This window comes from Marmota flaviventris, chromosome X, assembly GCF_047511675.1.
Source record: "Marmota flaviventris isolate mMarFla1 chromosome X, mMarFla1.hap1, whole genome shotgun sequence".
Taxonomy (NCBI): domain Eukaryota; kingdom Metazoa; phylum Chordata; class Mammalia; order Rodentia; family Sciuridae; genus Marmota; species Marmota flaviventris.
In genome coordinates this window covers 45,237,443-45,255,287 of record NC_092518.1, presented here as the reverse complement: position 1 = coordinate 45,255,287, position 17,845 = coordinate 45,237,443, and the positions used below count along the sequence as shown (strand labels likewise).

At 37.6% G+C, this 17,845-nt stretch overlaps 1 protein-coding gene across 1 annotated transcript in view; it reads left to right on the top strand.

Moving 5' to 3' along the window:
* Positions 1-17,845, top strand: part of Smc1a (structural maintenance of chromosomes 1A) — a 45,033-nt gene that overhangs the window by 16,710 nt on the left and 10,478 nt on the right. Inside the window, exons 14-19 of the mRNA XM_027950166.2 lie at positions 269-385; positions 491-597; positions 4,210-4,351; positions 8,352-8,497; positions 8,587-8,740; positions 9,975-10,085. Coding sequence (XP_027805967.1) covers positions 269-385; positions 491-597; positions 4,210-4,351; positions 8,352-8,497; positions 8,587-8,740; positions 9,975-10,085 — 777 coding nt within the window. The remainder of the gene's footprint in view (positions 1-268; positions 386-490; positions 598-4,209; positions 4,352-8,351; positions 8,498-8,586; positions 8,741-9,974; positions 10,086-17,845) is intronic.

Here is a 17,845-nt window from a genome sequence, read left to right as displayed (position 1 = left end):
TATAGATAAGCGATTGTGGACCTATAGTTAAAGGTGTTTACTGTGTTGCCTAGTCCTATGGATTGAAGCTGGTTAATAGGAGGCCAGGAAAGAAGTCATGTGGTGGCTCCAGCAAGAGATGATGGGATTTGACTAGGGCAGTGGTGCAAAATCAGGTTTTCTCAGGGTGTGGAGAGCTTGCCCTTCCTGACTGTTAAGCCAGTGTAGTCAGGGTAGCTCTTGTCCTCCAAGGAGTCTGGTCTCTTATTTTTCAACCCATTACCTCTAGGAAAAGTCCAAGCTGGAGAGTGAGCTGGCCAACTTCGGGCCTCGAATTAATGATATCAAGAGGATTATTCAGAGCCGAGAGAGGGAAATGAAAGACTTGAAAGAGAAGATGAACCAGGTTGGTAGAGGGTGAGCCATACCAGCATGTGTGTCAGGGAAGGACTGGGATTTGAAGCAGACTCTGACCAAGAGAACCTCCATACTCTCTGGCTTCTCCCTTCAGGTAGAGGATGAGGTATTTGAAGAATTTTGTCGGGAGATTGGTGTCCGCAACATCCGAGAATTTGAGGAAGAGAAGGTGAAGCGACAGAATGAAATTGCCAAGAAGCGGTAGGTAAAAGTATTGGTAGAAAATACTGGGATGCTCTTTAGCTTCCAGCCTGACATCCTTGAAAATCAAATGCTGTCATAAGACATGGACCAGCTCTTAGAACCTGAATAGTTTATTGTAGGTAAGCCTCAAAGAACAGGGGAATCAGGGAGGCAGTATGACGTAGGATAGTGTTTAAACGTATCAGATTTAAACTTGGTTTACCTGGAATTAATGGGATCTACAACTCATTATCTCGGTTAGTGACTTGACTTCTACAAGCTACAGTTTCTGTGACATGGGATAATAATGATACCTATCTTGTGGCATTGTTGGGAGGAACAGATGAAATAATGCTCATGAAGTATTTAGCATAAAACTTAGCACCTGCTAAGAGCAGTAAACATTAGTATTTATTTTCTCTTATCATGATTGGGTAGGGGGTTCTAGGCTGAAGGAATAGCCAGAACAAATTAAGCTCCTTTGTTTCTCTCTTTAGTTTATTCATTCATTCAATAATCTTGAATACCTATCTTGTGCCAGGTTGTCCTGTACTAGGTATTGAAGGAGCCCAGGGGATTTGGGGGTTAGACAGATGAACATGACATAGTCACTATTAAAGGAGGTCACTCCTTAGATCCTGGTTCTCAGTCAACAGTTCGTCTACCCCTTTACCAATACAGTAAATATTCATTGCACTCCTACCACAGGCTAGGCTCAAAGGATTAAATTGGAGGATCTATCTATTTTCAGGGAGCTTATGGAGTACTTGGGGAAACAGACAGATCAACAATAACAGAACAGTGTGATTGATAGTGTAATTGAGGTATATAAAAATAATACAAAGGACATTTTCAAGGAGCTACAAATCAGTAAGAGGAAAAATACAAAAAAAAGAAAATGGGCAGAAGATACAGTTGGCATTTTATGGAAAGAGAAAATTGGTTGGCTAACAACAGTAGGAATTAATGTTCAGTCTCTTAACCAGAGGAATACAAGTTAAAAGCAATCTAGCAAGGTCTGAGGATGTAGCTCAGTGGTAGAGCACTTGCCTAGCATGTGCAAGGCCCTGGGTTCAATCCCTAGTACTACAGCAAAGAAAAATTCTAGCAGTATTTGGTGAAAATTAGTCTACGTATGTCCTCTTTAGTATGGAGATCATATACACACACATATTCCCCACTCCATAATATAATGTTCAGTCTCTTTGAACCAGAGTTAATATATATACATATACACACACCAGAAAATCTTACTACAGGATCACAAATAGGCACATTCAAGGTTGTTCATCTTGGCATAATCTGTGTTAATGGGGCATTGGTAGCAATGTAGAATGGCCATCACTGGGTAAAAGTATAAGTTTAAAGTGATGATTATACAAACTGTAATACTGTAAAGCAGTTCAAAGCAAGAATAGATTTATAAACAGTTACTTGGATAAAGTATGACTGAAAAAATAAGAATGAAAATTATAACACCAAGCATTTGTATAAATTTGAAAACATTTTATAAGGATATGCATTTTTAAATTTTTTTTTATTTTTTTAGATGTTGATGGACCTTTATTTTATTCATTTTATTTATATGCGGTATATGCGGTGCTGAGGATTGAACTCAGTGCCTCACATATGCTAGGCAAGCGCTCACCACTGAACCACAACCCCAGCTCAAGGATATGCATTTTTAAGGGGGAGTGTGTGTGTATACATATCACTTTGGGGTATGTATTAATAATAGGGAAGGTAATTGAAGTGGAAATTGGGTATTAAAACAAGAAGACGAGAAGGGTCTTGCACAGACAGTGATAAGTGTAATGAGCCATGGATTTGATTAACTCAACTCTGCAACTGAAGTTCAAAAAGGGAGGAACCCAGCAAAGTATAACAGGTACTCAGAACCTGCTCTGAACCACCAGGAAAGGTTTTACAGAACAAGGAGTGATGAACTAAAGACCTGAAGAGTGAGTAGGATTTAGCCAGCCAGGTAGTGGCAGAAGAAGAGAGTTGCAGGCAGCGAGAACAGCATGCTTGGAGGTGTGAGAGAGCATGCCTTGTTCTGGACACTAAGTAGTTTTGAATGTCTAAATCATAAAAACAGGGTCAGGAGAAAGGCGGGGGTGGTGGAGAGGTCAGCAGGGGCCAGATCACAGAGGACTTTATGAGTCATACTTAGGAGATTAGACTTAAAATTGCATGGCTCAAAATTATAGAGTTAATTACATTCCATTTGGATTATAGTGACTAATAGGTTTAAGCTGCTAGCATGACATCTGGCAGCATCTGTCACACTCAATTGGGGATTGGAGGGGCAGTTGAAAGTTATTAGCCCTGCCTGGCCTGCTAGTGTCTATATATGGTTACATATTCTTAGTTTCTGAAAAGATGGGGGACAGGCAATAATAAGAATCTAATATTTTCTCCATGGTCCTACCCAAGCTCTGCCCCTTAAGAGGTTCTAAAATCTTCAGCAGTGGTTGGGATGCTGAAAATAATCAAAACCCTTGGGCAAAGATGAGCTGAATATAGTCAGTATACCTGGCAATGATAACTTTAAAAAAAAATTTTTTTATATTGGGAATTGAACTCAGGGGTGCTTAACCACTGAGCTACATCCCCAGCCCTTTTTTATATTTTATTTAGAGACAGGGTCTCGCTGAGTTGCTTAGTGCCTCGCCAAGTTGCTGAGGCTGGCTTTGAACTCGTGATACTCCTGCCTCAGCCTCTCGAGCCACTGGGATTACAGGTATGCGCCACCCTGCCCGGCATAACTAAAATTTATTGAGTAGTTACTGTGTGCCAGGCATAGTTCTAAGGACTTTAACTCATTGAGAATATCTCTCAGTAATTCTGAGGTAAGTACTATTGTTATTTCCAAATCTGAGGAATGGAGAATATAATATAACTTGACTGAGATCATACTACTAGTAAATGGCAATATTGGGATACCAATACTCTAAACTCACTACATTATATTGTGATGATGGTGTATGGGAGTGAGCCCAGGTTTTGGTGTTAGACTTGGGTTCCAATCTCATATGTGCCATTTACTAGCTGTATGGCCTTTTAGCCTGTTCTCTCTGTTGTAAAATTAGGATAATAATGCCTACTGTGGAGCTATCCATTAGAGGGTTCAAGATAATGTGTAAAGTACATAGAAGCTTAATAAATAAGAATTAAACATAGCTGGTGGGTTCAGATGGACCTTTTTATGCCCTCACGGGAAAATGGAAACATGCTGGAGTCTTCAGTGTTTGAAGGGTGATAAATGGGTTTTGGCCTAGTCTCCCCTACTTTGTGCCATGTCCACAGGGGAATTTCATTCTTTAACTTTTGGCATGTGGGGGTACCCAACCACTGAGCTACATCCCCAGCCCTATTTTTTATTTAGAGACAGCGTCTCGCTGAGTTGCTTAGTGCTTTGCTTTTACTCAGGATGGCTTTGAACTCGTGATGCTCCTGCCTCAGCCTCCTGAGCTGCTGGGATTACAGGCATGTGCCACCACGCCTGGCATAGTTTTTTAACTTGAAGACAGTTTTATGTGCATGTGAGTGGATGAGATAATGGTGACTAAAATCTAGCAGTAATGTGGAGGCCTGAGCCCTGGGCCTAGTTCCTCTTTCTCTCCTTAGTTTGGAGTTCGAAAATCAGAAGACTCGCTTGGGCATCCAGTTGGATTTTGAAAAGAACCAACTGAAGGAAGACCAGGATAAAGTACACATGTGGGAACAGACAGTAAAAAAGGATGAAAATGAAATAGAAAAACTCAAGAAGGTAAGGAAGGAGAAAGTTAAAAAGGAAAAATTGGAATAAATATGACAGAAGGGTATGTCCATAGTTTATACACCTCTCACCTAGATTAATAAGAAAAACATCAAAATCCAAGTAGGGGGAAAATGAGTAAATAACATAGACAATGAGATTCTAACAGCTCATGAACACATACAAATAATTTATCCTTATCAGAAATCAAAGAAATGCAAATTAAATTAGAAACATTTGGGTATAATTTGTTTCTAGTCTATTGCTCAAGATTTTAAAACGAAAAAAGAATACTCAGTACCAGCTATGGTGCAGGAGAACAGTATTCTTACACAATTTGCCATCATCCATCAGGAGGACTCAGAATACATTTATACCCTGTAACTTGGTAATACCTGAAGAGATCATCAAGATCACGGTAAAGCTTTGTGCAAACAGGTTGATGTTTATTAGTAGCATAATTTATAGTTCTAAATTGCTAACTACCTACATGCCCCTTGGAAAGTGGGAATTTGGCACATCATGGTACATTGATGTATGTGTGTACTTTAATGGTTTTAACATTTCAGTAATACAGAAACCTCTTTTAAAGCAAAACTCTCCTCTAAGATATTGCCTTAAACCCTTGATGTTACTGAAATATATACTTAGAAAACTTAAAACAAAAGCCAAGAAAAACTTACAAAATAAATACTAGCAAAATGAATAAAATTGCCCGGCATGGTGGCACACGCCTGTAATCCCAGCGGCTCGGGAGGCTCAAGCAGGAGTATCACGAGTTCAAAGCCAGCCTCAGCAACTGTGAGGTGCTTAGCAACTCGGTGAGACCCTGTCTCTAAATAAAATATAAAATAGGGCTGGGGATGTGGCTCGGTGGCCCCGAGTTCAATCCACAGTACCTAAATAAATAAATAAATAAATAAATAAAATTAAAATTTAGATTTTTTAAAAAGTAACAAATATATATTTTTTAGGTTTTTTAAAAAATTTGTTCTAATTAGTTATACATGACAGAATGCATTTTGACACATCATACATAAATGGAGTATAACTTCTCATTCATCTGGTTGTACATGATGTACAGTTACACAGGTCATGTAATCATGTATGCACATAGGGTAATAATGTCATTCATTCTAATATCATTCCTGCCCCTTCCCCTTCCTTTACATTCGCCTGTCTAGTCCAAAATACCTCTGTTTATCCTTATTGGGGATGAGCATCTGCATATCAAGAAAATATTCAGCTTTTGTTTCTTTGAGATTGGCTTATTTTGCTTAGCATAATATTCTCCAGCTCCATCCATTTACTGGCAAATGCCATAATTTCATTCTTCTTTAAGCCTGAGTAATAGTTCTCTCTGTGTGTGTATGTATGTATGTGTGTATGTATATATCTATCACAGCTTCTTTATCCATTCATCTGTTGAAGGACACCTAGGTTGGTTCCATAGTTTAGCTATTGTGAATTGAGCTGCTGTAAACATTGATAAGACTGCAGCACTATAGAATACTGATTTTAAGTTCTTTAACAAATATATTTTAATTGATCTCAGATAAAAAATTCTCAGGGAAGGTCAATAATTGTTTCAAGCCCCTAATCTGCTGGAGCCATTTCTTGAAGAACCTTGAGGAACTGGGTTAATTGTTTTTTCTCATTATTTCACACCCACAGAATTTGCATGTCTGGCAACTGAGTTCAGTTTCTTCATATTTCATATTTAGTCTTTAGATCTTCTGCTTTGTCAGCATAAGCTTTCATGGCATTCCCTTTAGTACTCCCTTTCAGCTAATTCTGGGAATCACACTTGGCCTTACCTTTGAGTTCCAGCATCTTAAGCTATTCTGTATTTATGTTACCTACGGTCACTTGTTCATAGTGGCTATAAGAGGTATAGCATCTCATTGTCTACTGGGTTTGGTCTTAAGACCTGCTGGTCCAGTCACAGTCTCTCTGGGAGCCTAGAGAAGGCAAGGGAGAGGAACTAATAGTGTAAGATTGAACTGACAAGTACATCCCCAAAGATTCCAGACCCCAAATTTAACTACATTCATTCCTTGCAACAGATGATGATGTTTTGCTGAAACCTCATCACTTCATAGTGATTTTTTTCTAGTGGCTACTATACCTTAGTTCTTTGGCATGCCTGTGTCAATGTGTACTCTGTGATGACTCTCATTTTCCTATATCCTTCTTTGAGTTACTATAAAACTTTTGTTCCTTACAGCATTCCCTCCTGATATGGTATGGTCTTCTCTTGATTTGAACATATCGTTTTACTTTTGTCTACCTATATCTGTTTTATCATTCTTGTTTGTTTTTTTCATTAACCCCTGGTGTGATTAAAGTAGTTCTCTTTGTTGTCATTGGAATCTTAAATGCAATTGCCAATAGGGTGGTGAAATCCTAGGGCAGGACTAGATTCATATCTGGATGATCCAGGATAACGTGTTTATGTGAGTTTTGGACTTTTTTCTTTTTGGGGAGGGTATTGGGGCTTGAACTCGGGGACACTTGACCACTGAGCCATATCCCCAGCCCCATTTTGTATTTTATTTAGAAACAGGGTCTCAATGAGTTACTTAGTGCCTCACTTTTGCTGAGGCTGGCTTTAAACTCTCAATCCTCCTGCCTCAGCCTCCAGAGCTGCTGGGATCACAGGACAGGCATGCGCCACAGCACCCGGCTAGACTTCTTATTTTGAAATAATTTTCAGGTTAGCAGAGAGTTGCAGGAATAATACAATGATTCTCTTAATATTTGTGGAGGATTGGTTCTAGGACCCTCCTTCAAAGACACCAAAATGTGAGGATGCTCAAATCATTTGTATAAAACAGTATTATTTTTGTCTAACTCACATATATATTCTCCTGTATGCTTTAAATTATATATTATTTATAATATGTAATATAATGTAATACTATGCAAATAGTTATACTTTAGCGTTTAGGGAATAATAACAAGAAAAATGTCTATACACATTCAGTAGAAACAATTATTTTTTCCAAATATTTTTGGTTGGATGTAGAACTAAGGATTATTAAGGCCAAATGTCAAAGAACTTCCATCTGCTTATCCCCAAGCTTCACCAGTCATGAACATGTTACCACATTTGTTTTTATATTTCCTCTATGTATGTTTATTAGTTGCAGATATGTCTCCTTTATATGACTTCTTAAAATGAAAAAAAAAATCTTCCAATACAAAATTAGAACATTATAAGTAAGGTTACAATTCTCCTTTGGCTGACCACCCTCAATCCTAGTCCCCTTATTCTTTGCAGAGGTAAGCCCAGAATAGTTTGCATTCTTCAAGACCTTTTAGGATTTGCTTAAATATATGTACATTCATATATGAGTACTCTTAGAAATACATAGTATTGTTTGTGTGGGTTTTTACAAAACATGTAATATTATACATGACAAATTTTTGATTTATAAAAATAGCTCAAATATAACATTGTCAGAATGCAGACTTCTAATTACAATCTAATCTCAACTATGTAAAGCTGTTTATAAATAATGCTGGGGAAAATATACTAAAATATTAATTGGTTATCTCTGGCTGGTGGGATTAAGGAGTACTCCCCTTCGCCTTTATTCTTTTTTTTTTTTTTTTTAAATACACGACAACAGTGGAATGCATTGCAATCCTTATTACACATATAGAACACAGTTTTTCATATCTCTGTATATAAAGTATGTTCACGCCAACTTATGCCATTATACATGTACTCTTTTTTTTTTTGGCATTACGATTCTTAATACACGTATATACCACAATTTCCATACTTTGACAAAACTTGTCTATAGTGGGTAACTTAGGTAATTGGGATTTTGTGGGAGGGCAACCAAATAAGATAAAGAATGCTAAGAGGTTACAGGGGTGTGAAAGCAAAGCTCATTGATGAGTGGCTCCAACAAACTGCCTGTTGGGAAGGGTGGGGCAAGAGAAGATCCCACAGTGAGATGGGAAAACCTTCATGTCTTATCCTGTTCCCTGCTGGGACCAGGAAGAGCAAAGACATATGAAGATCATAGATGAGACCATGGCCCAACTACAAGACCTGAAGAATCAGCACCTGGCCAAGAAGTCAGAAGTGAATGACAAGAATCATGAGATGGAGGAAATTCGGAAGAAACTTGGGGGTGCCAACAAGTGAGTGGGCTCAGGGACAGGGAGGGAGGAGTAGTTAGAAGAGGAAGCCTGCCAGATCTGGGTCTTACTTACCTCCCTGGACGTTTTAGGGAAATGACTCATTTACAGAAGGAGGTAACAGCCATTGAGACCAAACTTGAACAGAAGCGCAGTGATCGCCACAATTTGCTACAGGCCTGCAAGATGCAAGACATCAAGTTGCCGCTGTCAAAGGGCACTATGGATGATATTAGTCAGGAAGAGGTGAGTATTATGGCTGGTGGTAATGGGCTGTGAACAAAATTTACCAGGGATGGGGGTGAGAGTGGCCAAGAAGGCAGGTGACAGAGGCAGGTGGGCAGAGGGTGGGAGGGACATAAAGAGGGATGTACGTGTGAGAGATGAGGTAAGGGAAGGCAGGTATGGTTTTAAAAAAAAATGACTGTGCTGGGTGAGATGGCACACACCTATAATCCCAGCAGCTCAGGAGACTGAGGCAGGAGGATTGTAAACTCAAAGCCAGCCTCAGCAAAAAGCAAGGTGCTAAGCAACTTAGTGAGATCCTGTCTCTAAATAAAATACAAAATAGGGCTGGGTATATGGCTTGGTGGTCAAGTGCCCCTGTGTTAAATTTCCAGTACCTACCAAAAAAAATTGGCCTTGGTGTGAGAGGAAAGATGAATTGGGAGTAGAACTGCAAGCCAGGGAGTGGTGAGAAAGTTGAGCCAGGAAAGGATGAAGTAATCCATTAATCTTAGGGACATAAGTTAGTTTGGCTCCAGCAGGTGATGGATTTTGTAGGAGTGGGAAATGAGGGACATTAGCAAAGAGCAAAGGAAGATGGGAAACTGGGAGACCTGAGGCTTAGCTGCAGTAAGGGATTTTGGCCAGGAGAGGGTTGGCTAAGGGACATCAGCAATGCAGAGGGGAGGAAGCTTAGTTACAGGAAGGGGAGTGACGTTAAGGCAATAAAGGAGCCAAGGCATTTTATCCATTGGAAGTGAAGATTTATAGCTAGTGGGTGGGAAATATTAACCAAGAAGAGGTAGGAGGTTCATATATATCTTTGACTGGGTTATGTACCTCTGTCCTACATGTCTTTCTTCCTTCCTCTTCACAAGTAGCATGTCAGTTCAATTCAGTAAAATATTTTGAACTCTAGAAATGTTCTGGGCATCATGGTAACATGTGACATAATTACCTCTAATCCTAACCACAGTCCTGTGAGGCAGGCTTTGTCCCAAAGAAAAGCCCACATTACAGATGAAGAAGCTCAGCATCCAAGGTCATGACTTGCTGAGGATCACACTGTTAGTAAGAGGTAGATCCCTATTATGAAAATTCAAGTCTTTTTGCCTGTAAAGTCTCTTTTGGTTCTTCCCCAGTGCCTTCCTAGGAGGTGCTTCCTCAAAGACATTGGAAGCTGCAAAGGAGCCCTTTGCCTTCCACTAGAAAGGCCAATCTGCTCCATTTGACACTCTCTCTCTCACCATCACAGGGTAGCTCCCAAGGGGAGGAATCAGTGAGTGGTTCCCAGAGAACTTCCAGTATCTATGCTCGAGAAGCCCTCATTGAAATCGACTACGGTGACCTGTGTGAGGATCTGAAGGTGAGGATCAAACATGGGAGTGGGGAGTATCTTCCCAGCTGTCTAGAGAGAATGGGTCAGCCCATCTTGGAGCCTGTTGAGACCATGACTGGAAAGGAAAGAGCTAACAAGAAAGGAGGATTGAGCTGTGAGCCAAGGTCTCTCCCTCATGTACAAATAGACACATGTGCATCTCTTACCCTTGACCCCCAGTTGCTTGTATACATGTTTGCTGCTAGTTACCCTATTTCACATATATACATGGCAGAGCTTAGATACACAGACAAAAGGCTCCTGTACAGTAACAGACTGGCCTCAGGTGTTCCGCACTGTTATGTCCTGGGTACCCTCCTCATGTGGCATTATATCATCCTGGGTGTTTCTTTCCTTCCTCATGCTTCAGCTGCCATCTCTGTGCTAGGTCCCACAGGTTACATCAAACTCCAGCCTTCCTCCCAGATCTGTCCCTTATCCTACATGCTCTTCCAGAAATCTGAGCCTCGTGCTTGACTCCTCCCTTTCTCATTTTACGTATCAAGTCCTATTGATTCTGCCTCCTAAACATATTAAATTATTTTTTACATTTGCAACATCTTCTCTAGGGCATGCCACCTTCATCTCACACATTCTTAAAGGAGCCTCCTAAATAATTTCCTATGCTTTCCAATCCATATCACATTATCCAGAGGGACTTGATTAAAAAAAAAAAAAAACTTTATGCAAATTTCCAAACATATATAGAAGTAAGGAGAATGCTATAATGAATGCCAGGCACCCATCACCCAGCTTCAACAGTTAGCAACATATGGTCAGTCTCATTTTTTTTATACCACCATCACCATTGGACTATTTTAAAGCAAATTCCAGACATTATTGTATCCATAATTACTTCAGCAAGTGTGTCTAGAATATGAGGACTCTTAACCACAGCAGCATACCTAAAAAAGAGGAATTACTCTGTAATAATCTAATATTCAGTTAGTGTTTAGACTTCCATGAAAAGTCCCTCCCACTTTTTTCTCAGTTTATGTGTTCAAGTCAGAATCAAATTGAGAGGTCCATATGTTAAAATTGGTTGTCACTAGTCTATAACATTTTTCTATCCTTTGTTCTTTTTTTTTCCTATTTATTTATGGAAGAAACTGGGTCATTGATCTTTTAGAATTTTCCACATTCTGGATTTGGCTGATTATGTCCCCATAATGTTACTTAACATGTTCTTCATTCCCCATGTTTCCTATAAACTGGTAGGTAAATTTAGGTTTTGATTTGATTTTGATACCACTGAGCTATATCCCCAGTCTTGTGGGGTGCAAGACTGGGGATATAGCTCAGTGGTAGAGTGCTTGCCTAGCATACACAAGACCCTGAGTTAAATCCCCGGTACTGAAAAAAAAAGTCCTTTCTTTTTTAGGGGGAGGGGGCAAGAATGTATCATAGGTAGTGTTGTGTAATTGTGAACTTCCTTTTGTATCACATCATAGATATTTGTTGTCATGGTGTACTCACTTGTCTTGTGTGCGAGTTCATGCACATGCTCTTTTTCTCTCAGTCTGGTTCCAGGAAATCTGTCTCACCCACAAGGATACCAAAGTCCATGGATGCCCAAGTCCCTTATAGAAAATGCTATATTTGCATACATATAACTTATACTTGAAATCATCTCTAGATTACTTACAATACCTAATACAATGTAAGTATTTGTTACACTAGTGTTAGGGAATAATGACATAAAGTCTGTACATGTTCAGTATAGGCACATTTAAAAAAATTTTTTTTGGTACTGGGAATTAAACTCAGAAGCACTTTACCATTATGCTACATCAGGCAGGCCTTTTTGTGTGTGTGGGGGGGGGGAGGACATGATCTCACTAAATTGCTGGCCTTAAATTTGTTATCCTCCTAACAGCCTCCCAAGTTGCTGGGATAACAATTTGTACCTCCACAACCAGCTTAAAAAGTATTTTTGATCCATGCTTGGTCAAAGCAGAGGATGCTGAGGGCTGATTGTGTAAGAAACACTGAATGCCAGATGAACCTATGAAATAAAAGCACAGGGATACATTGACCAAATCTAAATTATGGGAAATTTGTTTTTGTTTTTATATATTTATTTTTGAGACAGGGTCTTGCAGTGTTGCTGAGGCTGGCCTCAAACTTGGGCTCAAGTGATCTTCCAGTCTCAAATTCCTGAGTAGCTGGGATTACATATGAGAAACTAAGGGGAAAAGATCTGATTTCATCCATAAATGAAAGAAAAGAGGGAGGGGAAGCTGTTACAGACTAAGAGACTAATCAACCCATTGAAATGTGTGCACCTTACTTGAATTCATTGTAAAGAAGAGAGGGAAGAGGGAACTTAGAAGGTAAGGGAGCTTAAGAGACGTATTAGGTAATTGCACTGTATTTGGAATCAGCTTTGGAAAACCTATAAAAATAATTTATAAAACAGGGCAAATTGAACACTGACCAGATGTTTTTAAAGTTAGAGAATTGTTAATTTTTTTAGGTTATGATAATGGTATTGTGGTTTCATTTTTTAAAAAATACTTATCTCTTACAACAGTGATTCTCATTGTTTAGGTGAGTATTTTGCCCCCAGGAGACATTTGACAATGTATGAGACACTCTTTTCAAACCCACTTGTCATGGCTTGGGCAGGGATTACTCTTAGCATCTAGTGGGTAGATGCCAAGGATGCTGCTGAAATCTTACATAGAATAGCCCCCAACAAATATTCTAACCTAAAATATCAATATACGCCTGAGGTTTAGAATCCCTGTTTTAGAGATACATACTAAAGTATTTGAGAATGAAATGAATGACTTGGATTTGCTTTGATACAATTGATTATTTTGGAGTTGGGCAGTATAGGTAACAGAGTATTGGGCATGAGTTGGTAGTTGTTGGAACTGAGCAATAGGTACATGGGTTTCATTATATTCTCCAAGGTTTTGTATATATTTGATAATTTACATAATACAAATTTTTTAAAAAGAAAAACATAATCATTAGTTTTGGGTGATCCATTTTTATAAAAGTCCCCATTACCTTTTAGCAAATTGGTTTTAGCAGATGTTGACAGTCATTGCCTAAATCTGTTAAGGGTTGTAAAAGGATAGTCTAATTCTTTCATTAATCATTCTTTGATTTATTTGTGGGATTTATTTATTTATTTGTTTATTTAGGTATTGGGGACTGAACCCAGTGGTGCTCCACTACAGATCCAAATCTCTAACCCTTTTTAATTTTTATTTTGAGAGACAGTCTTACTAAGTTGCCCAGCCTGGTCTGGAACTTATGATCTTTTTGCCTCAGCCTCCTGAAAAGTTGGGATTATAAGCATGCACCACTGTGTCTAGCAATTCTAAGAAGAATTTTGCCACATCAACTGTTCCCTTGAAATAAAGTACAACCCCCCCCCCCGCCATGAACATCCCTGGTTTCACCTTATAAAGTTTGAGTTATTAATGGTCAACTGCAGTCCAAAAATATTAAAATAGAAAATTCCACAAATAAACAAAAAGTTCTGAGTTGTGTGCCATTCTGAATAGCATGATGAAATCTCTTTCCTTTCTGCTACATCCCTGGGGACATGAATTATTTCTTTGTCCAGCATATCCACACTGCATATGCTACTCCCCCTTCATTAGTTACTTGGGCATCTTAGTTATCAAATCAACTGTGGTGGTATCAAGTAACTTTAATGTAGTTGCTTACGGCTGCCTATGTGCCCACACATTAGCTCCACTTAATCTTATATAGGCATTGTATCATATCACATCATCACAAGAAGAGAAGGGTGAGTATAGTTCAATAAAATATTTTGAGAAAGAGACTATATTTCCATAATATTTGTCATAGTGTATTGCTATAATTCTTTTTATCGTTACTCTCTTACTGTGCTTAATTTTTTGAATTAAACTCTGTCATAGATGTGTATATATAAGGGAAAAAAAAACATAGACCATGGCATTCATTACTTTCTGTGGTTTCAGGTATCCACTGAGGGTCTTGAAATACATCCACTCTGGATAACAGGGGACTACTGAACAGTTAGTACAGGAAAGATAGGATAAATAAATATGTAATCCTTTTGTTTTGTTTTCCAGCTTTCAGAATGATGAATTGGTTACCCTTGTAATCTTCAAAGGTGACCAATGAGGTTTTTAATTTATATTCATTATAAACTTAACTGCTTAAGATGTGATTGATGTTTTGATTCATTGGAAGTCATTTTTCTTCTTGATGTTCATATTGTCCCATTCTTGGCCAGTGGGAGCCACTACAAATTTATCTTTTTTATTTTTAGATTTTTATTGAAAATTTCACATGCAAAAATTAAAAAATAAAATGCTCCCTCATGTACTATTACTAGTTTCAACAACCATCAGCTCATTGCCAAAATTGTTTCTTCTTCACCTCAATATACTCTGTTGTAAATCCTATATATTATATCATTTCATTTGTTAATATTGTAGATTTTATCTTTGAAAGAGAAAAAAAATCCTTCAAAATAATTAGCATCATTACCATTGTTCTAAAATAATAATTCCTAGCTGCAGATATAGCTCAGTGATACAGCATTTGCCTAACAGGCTTGAAGCCCTATGTTTAATTCCTATCACCACAAAAAAATTAAAATAATATTTCCTTGATATGATGATTGGTATCACATGTACCAACTTGTTGCATACACATTCACATTCTGTCATAGTTTGCCTTCTTGAAATGGGATTCAAATAATTTGTTTCATGGATGGATAGATAAGGAGGATTGGTAAAACCATCATTTGATATATTTCTTAAGTCTGTTTAGTCTATGGGATCCCCTGTATCCATTTTTATTTTTCTTTGTTGTTATTGAAAAAATTGACTCATTTCTCCTGAAGGATTTTCCACACTCTGTAGTTTGCTGATTACATCCAGTAATGTTTAAACTGTCTTCTCAAAGCAAAACAAAGATAGTTCTACTGTTCCCTATAGTTCCTGTAAGTGGGTAGGGCTCATGCTATCCCATTTTTGGCTAGTGGGAATGCACTCAGTTCTATAAATCAGTGCTGTTCAATAGAAAGAACATGTGACTTCATGTGCAATTTTAAATTTTCTAGTAGCCATATTTTAGAAAGTAAAAAGAAAAGAGTAAAAGTAATTTTAATACTATAATATTTAAATTAGTATATCCAAAAGTATCATTTCAGTATGTGACCAGTATAAAAAATATCATGATTATATTTTTGAGAAAAGGTCTAATTATGTTGCCCAGGCTGGCCTTTAACTCCTGGTCTCAAGTGATCTTCGTGCCTCAACCTCCTGAGTAGTGGGGACTATAGGAATGTACCAATTAGCACAGCCGGCTTTAAAAATTATTGATGAGATATTTGACAATCTTTTTTTGTACTATCTTCAAAATCCAGTATGTATTTTAACACTTACAGCACATCTCAGTTCAGATGCTAAAATAGCCTCAGAAATACTTGATCTGTATTTAGATTTCCTAAAATTTACAGTTGAAAAAGGAGACCCATATACCCAAGTTGTTCCAAATATACTTAAAAATTTTCCAGTAACTGAACTATCTGGTTTTCAATGTAAATGAGCTAAAATTCCATAAAATTAGAACTTCAGTTCCTCCATCACGCTAGCCATATTTCACATGCTCAGTAGTTTCATGGCTAGTGGTACCTCTTTGGACCACACAGATATAGAGACTTGATTAGACTTCTGGGGTTGGCTTATTTGTTGTGGTTGTGACTCCTTCACAGGTGTTCGTGTTACTTCTGTCCGTAATATCTGGTTGTGGGTCATTTGTGTAGTTTGCAGCCATGAAGATGATTGCTTGGATCCTTTAATTAAATTGGGGGTTGCTAAATGGTAGTCTTAGTCTATCATTCCTTTGTTATTAGCCATAATACATAGAGACATAATTCTCATTATTTGGTAACCCTGAAGTAGTTTGTTTAGGAAAGGTAAGATATGTGCTCAGTTCTTTCCCTTTATTCATCAGTTTGTAAAATAGTGAATTGGTTCCTTAATATTCTTAAGATTTGTCCACTGAGTTGTTTTTGTATCATTATGAATTTAAACACATTTAGTATGTTTCAGTTTGTTGTGGTTATTATCCTTGATGCTCAGATTATCCTATCTTTGGCCAGTGGGAATGCATTCAAGTTGGCTTCTGAATCATTTTGATGCAACCCTTGTAGCTTTGTCATCTTCCTTGCTTCCTGATATGTCCATGCTCATCTCTACATTTCTCAGCCTAGACCTGGAATGAGCCATTTCTTCAAGAAGCTCTGGCTTTTTTTAGTGGGAAATGTTATTATTTAGCAACTACCATCTGGACACTAGAATGCTCATGACTGCTGGGTTGGTTAGTGCTTCTAGAACTTTTCACTAGATTGGGCCACTAAATGCATTTTTTATTTTGAAGGGAAAATGCACCCTGAGTTCATTTTGATATTTCCAATTGAAATTATAATTTTCACAGTTTAACATCATTGATTTTATGTTTGAGTCTCTAATTATTCTTACTGGAAATCTTGGTTCCTAGCAACACTAACATAATAACATATTTACTATATCCTACTCTATATAATAGTTTAAAAATCACAATAAGATATTATTAGTAACAATTTGATTATTGAATGTAGTTTTAAATAGTTTAAAGATTTTGTTGAGGTTCTTTTGTCACTAAGCTCATTGGGCATGTGTAGTCATGTTGCTATATTTTAATGTGATTGAAAATAATTCTCTTGAGTATTTAACCAGCTTAATGTAAGTTAGGTTTCTTTGTTTTCTGTTTTTAAGAATTATTTTTTTAGCATTTTAGTTTATTTTTTCCCTTCTTCAATTGTGAAATGTTTCAAACTTATAGAAAAGTTGAAAGAATAGAACAGCGAATACCCAAACACCTTTCACTTTAGATTCACCAATGAATATTTTACCACATTTGCTTTTTCTCGCTCTTCTTTCTCTCCCTCTCACCCCACTATACACCTTTTCTTTTCCTAAGTCTTTTGAATGAAGTACAAATGTCATGATATTTCAACCCTAAATACTTTTGGTATACAGAAAATAAGGGATTCTCCTACATAATCACAATTCCATATTGTACCTAAAAATGAATAATTATTTCATATTTACTATTCAGCTTATGTTTGAATTTCTCTGGGTGGTCCAAAAATTGTCTTTTTGTAATCTATTCTCTTTAAATTAGGATTCAGTCAAGATTTATGAATTGATTTTGGTTGTTATATCTCTTTAGTTGCTTTTAATATGAAACAGTCCCTTCACCTTTTAATCATGGCATGATCTTTCAGAGTCTGTGAGTTATCTTGGATATGTTGGTTTCCTTTCCTCTTTAACCTGCTCTTTCAACCCTGATATCTCCTATAAATTGGAACCTTGGTCTAGTCTGTAGACTCAGTGAATTTAGGTTAATTTTTTTTGTAAGAGCATTGCATTTGTGATGCAGTACACTTCATGTTGCATCTTACTAAGAAATGTATTGTATCACAGTTTGCCCATTATTAGTGACACCGAATTTGATCTCATAGTTAAAGTGTCAATTGCCATGTCCTTTAGTGCTAAACATGTACATAAACCTTCTTCATTGAAGAGTAATCTTTAGAGTGATACTTTTATAATTGTATGACATCTTCATGTGGTTCTAAAACCAAAAGTACAAAAAAATACATGGGCTGGGCACAGTGGTACATGCCTGTAATCCCAATGACTTATGAAGCTAAGGCAGGAGGATCACAATTTCAAGGCCAGCTT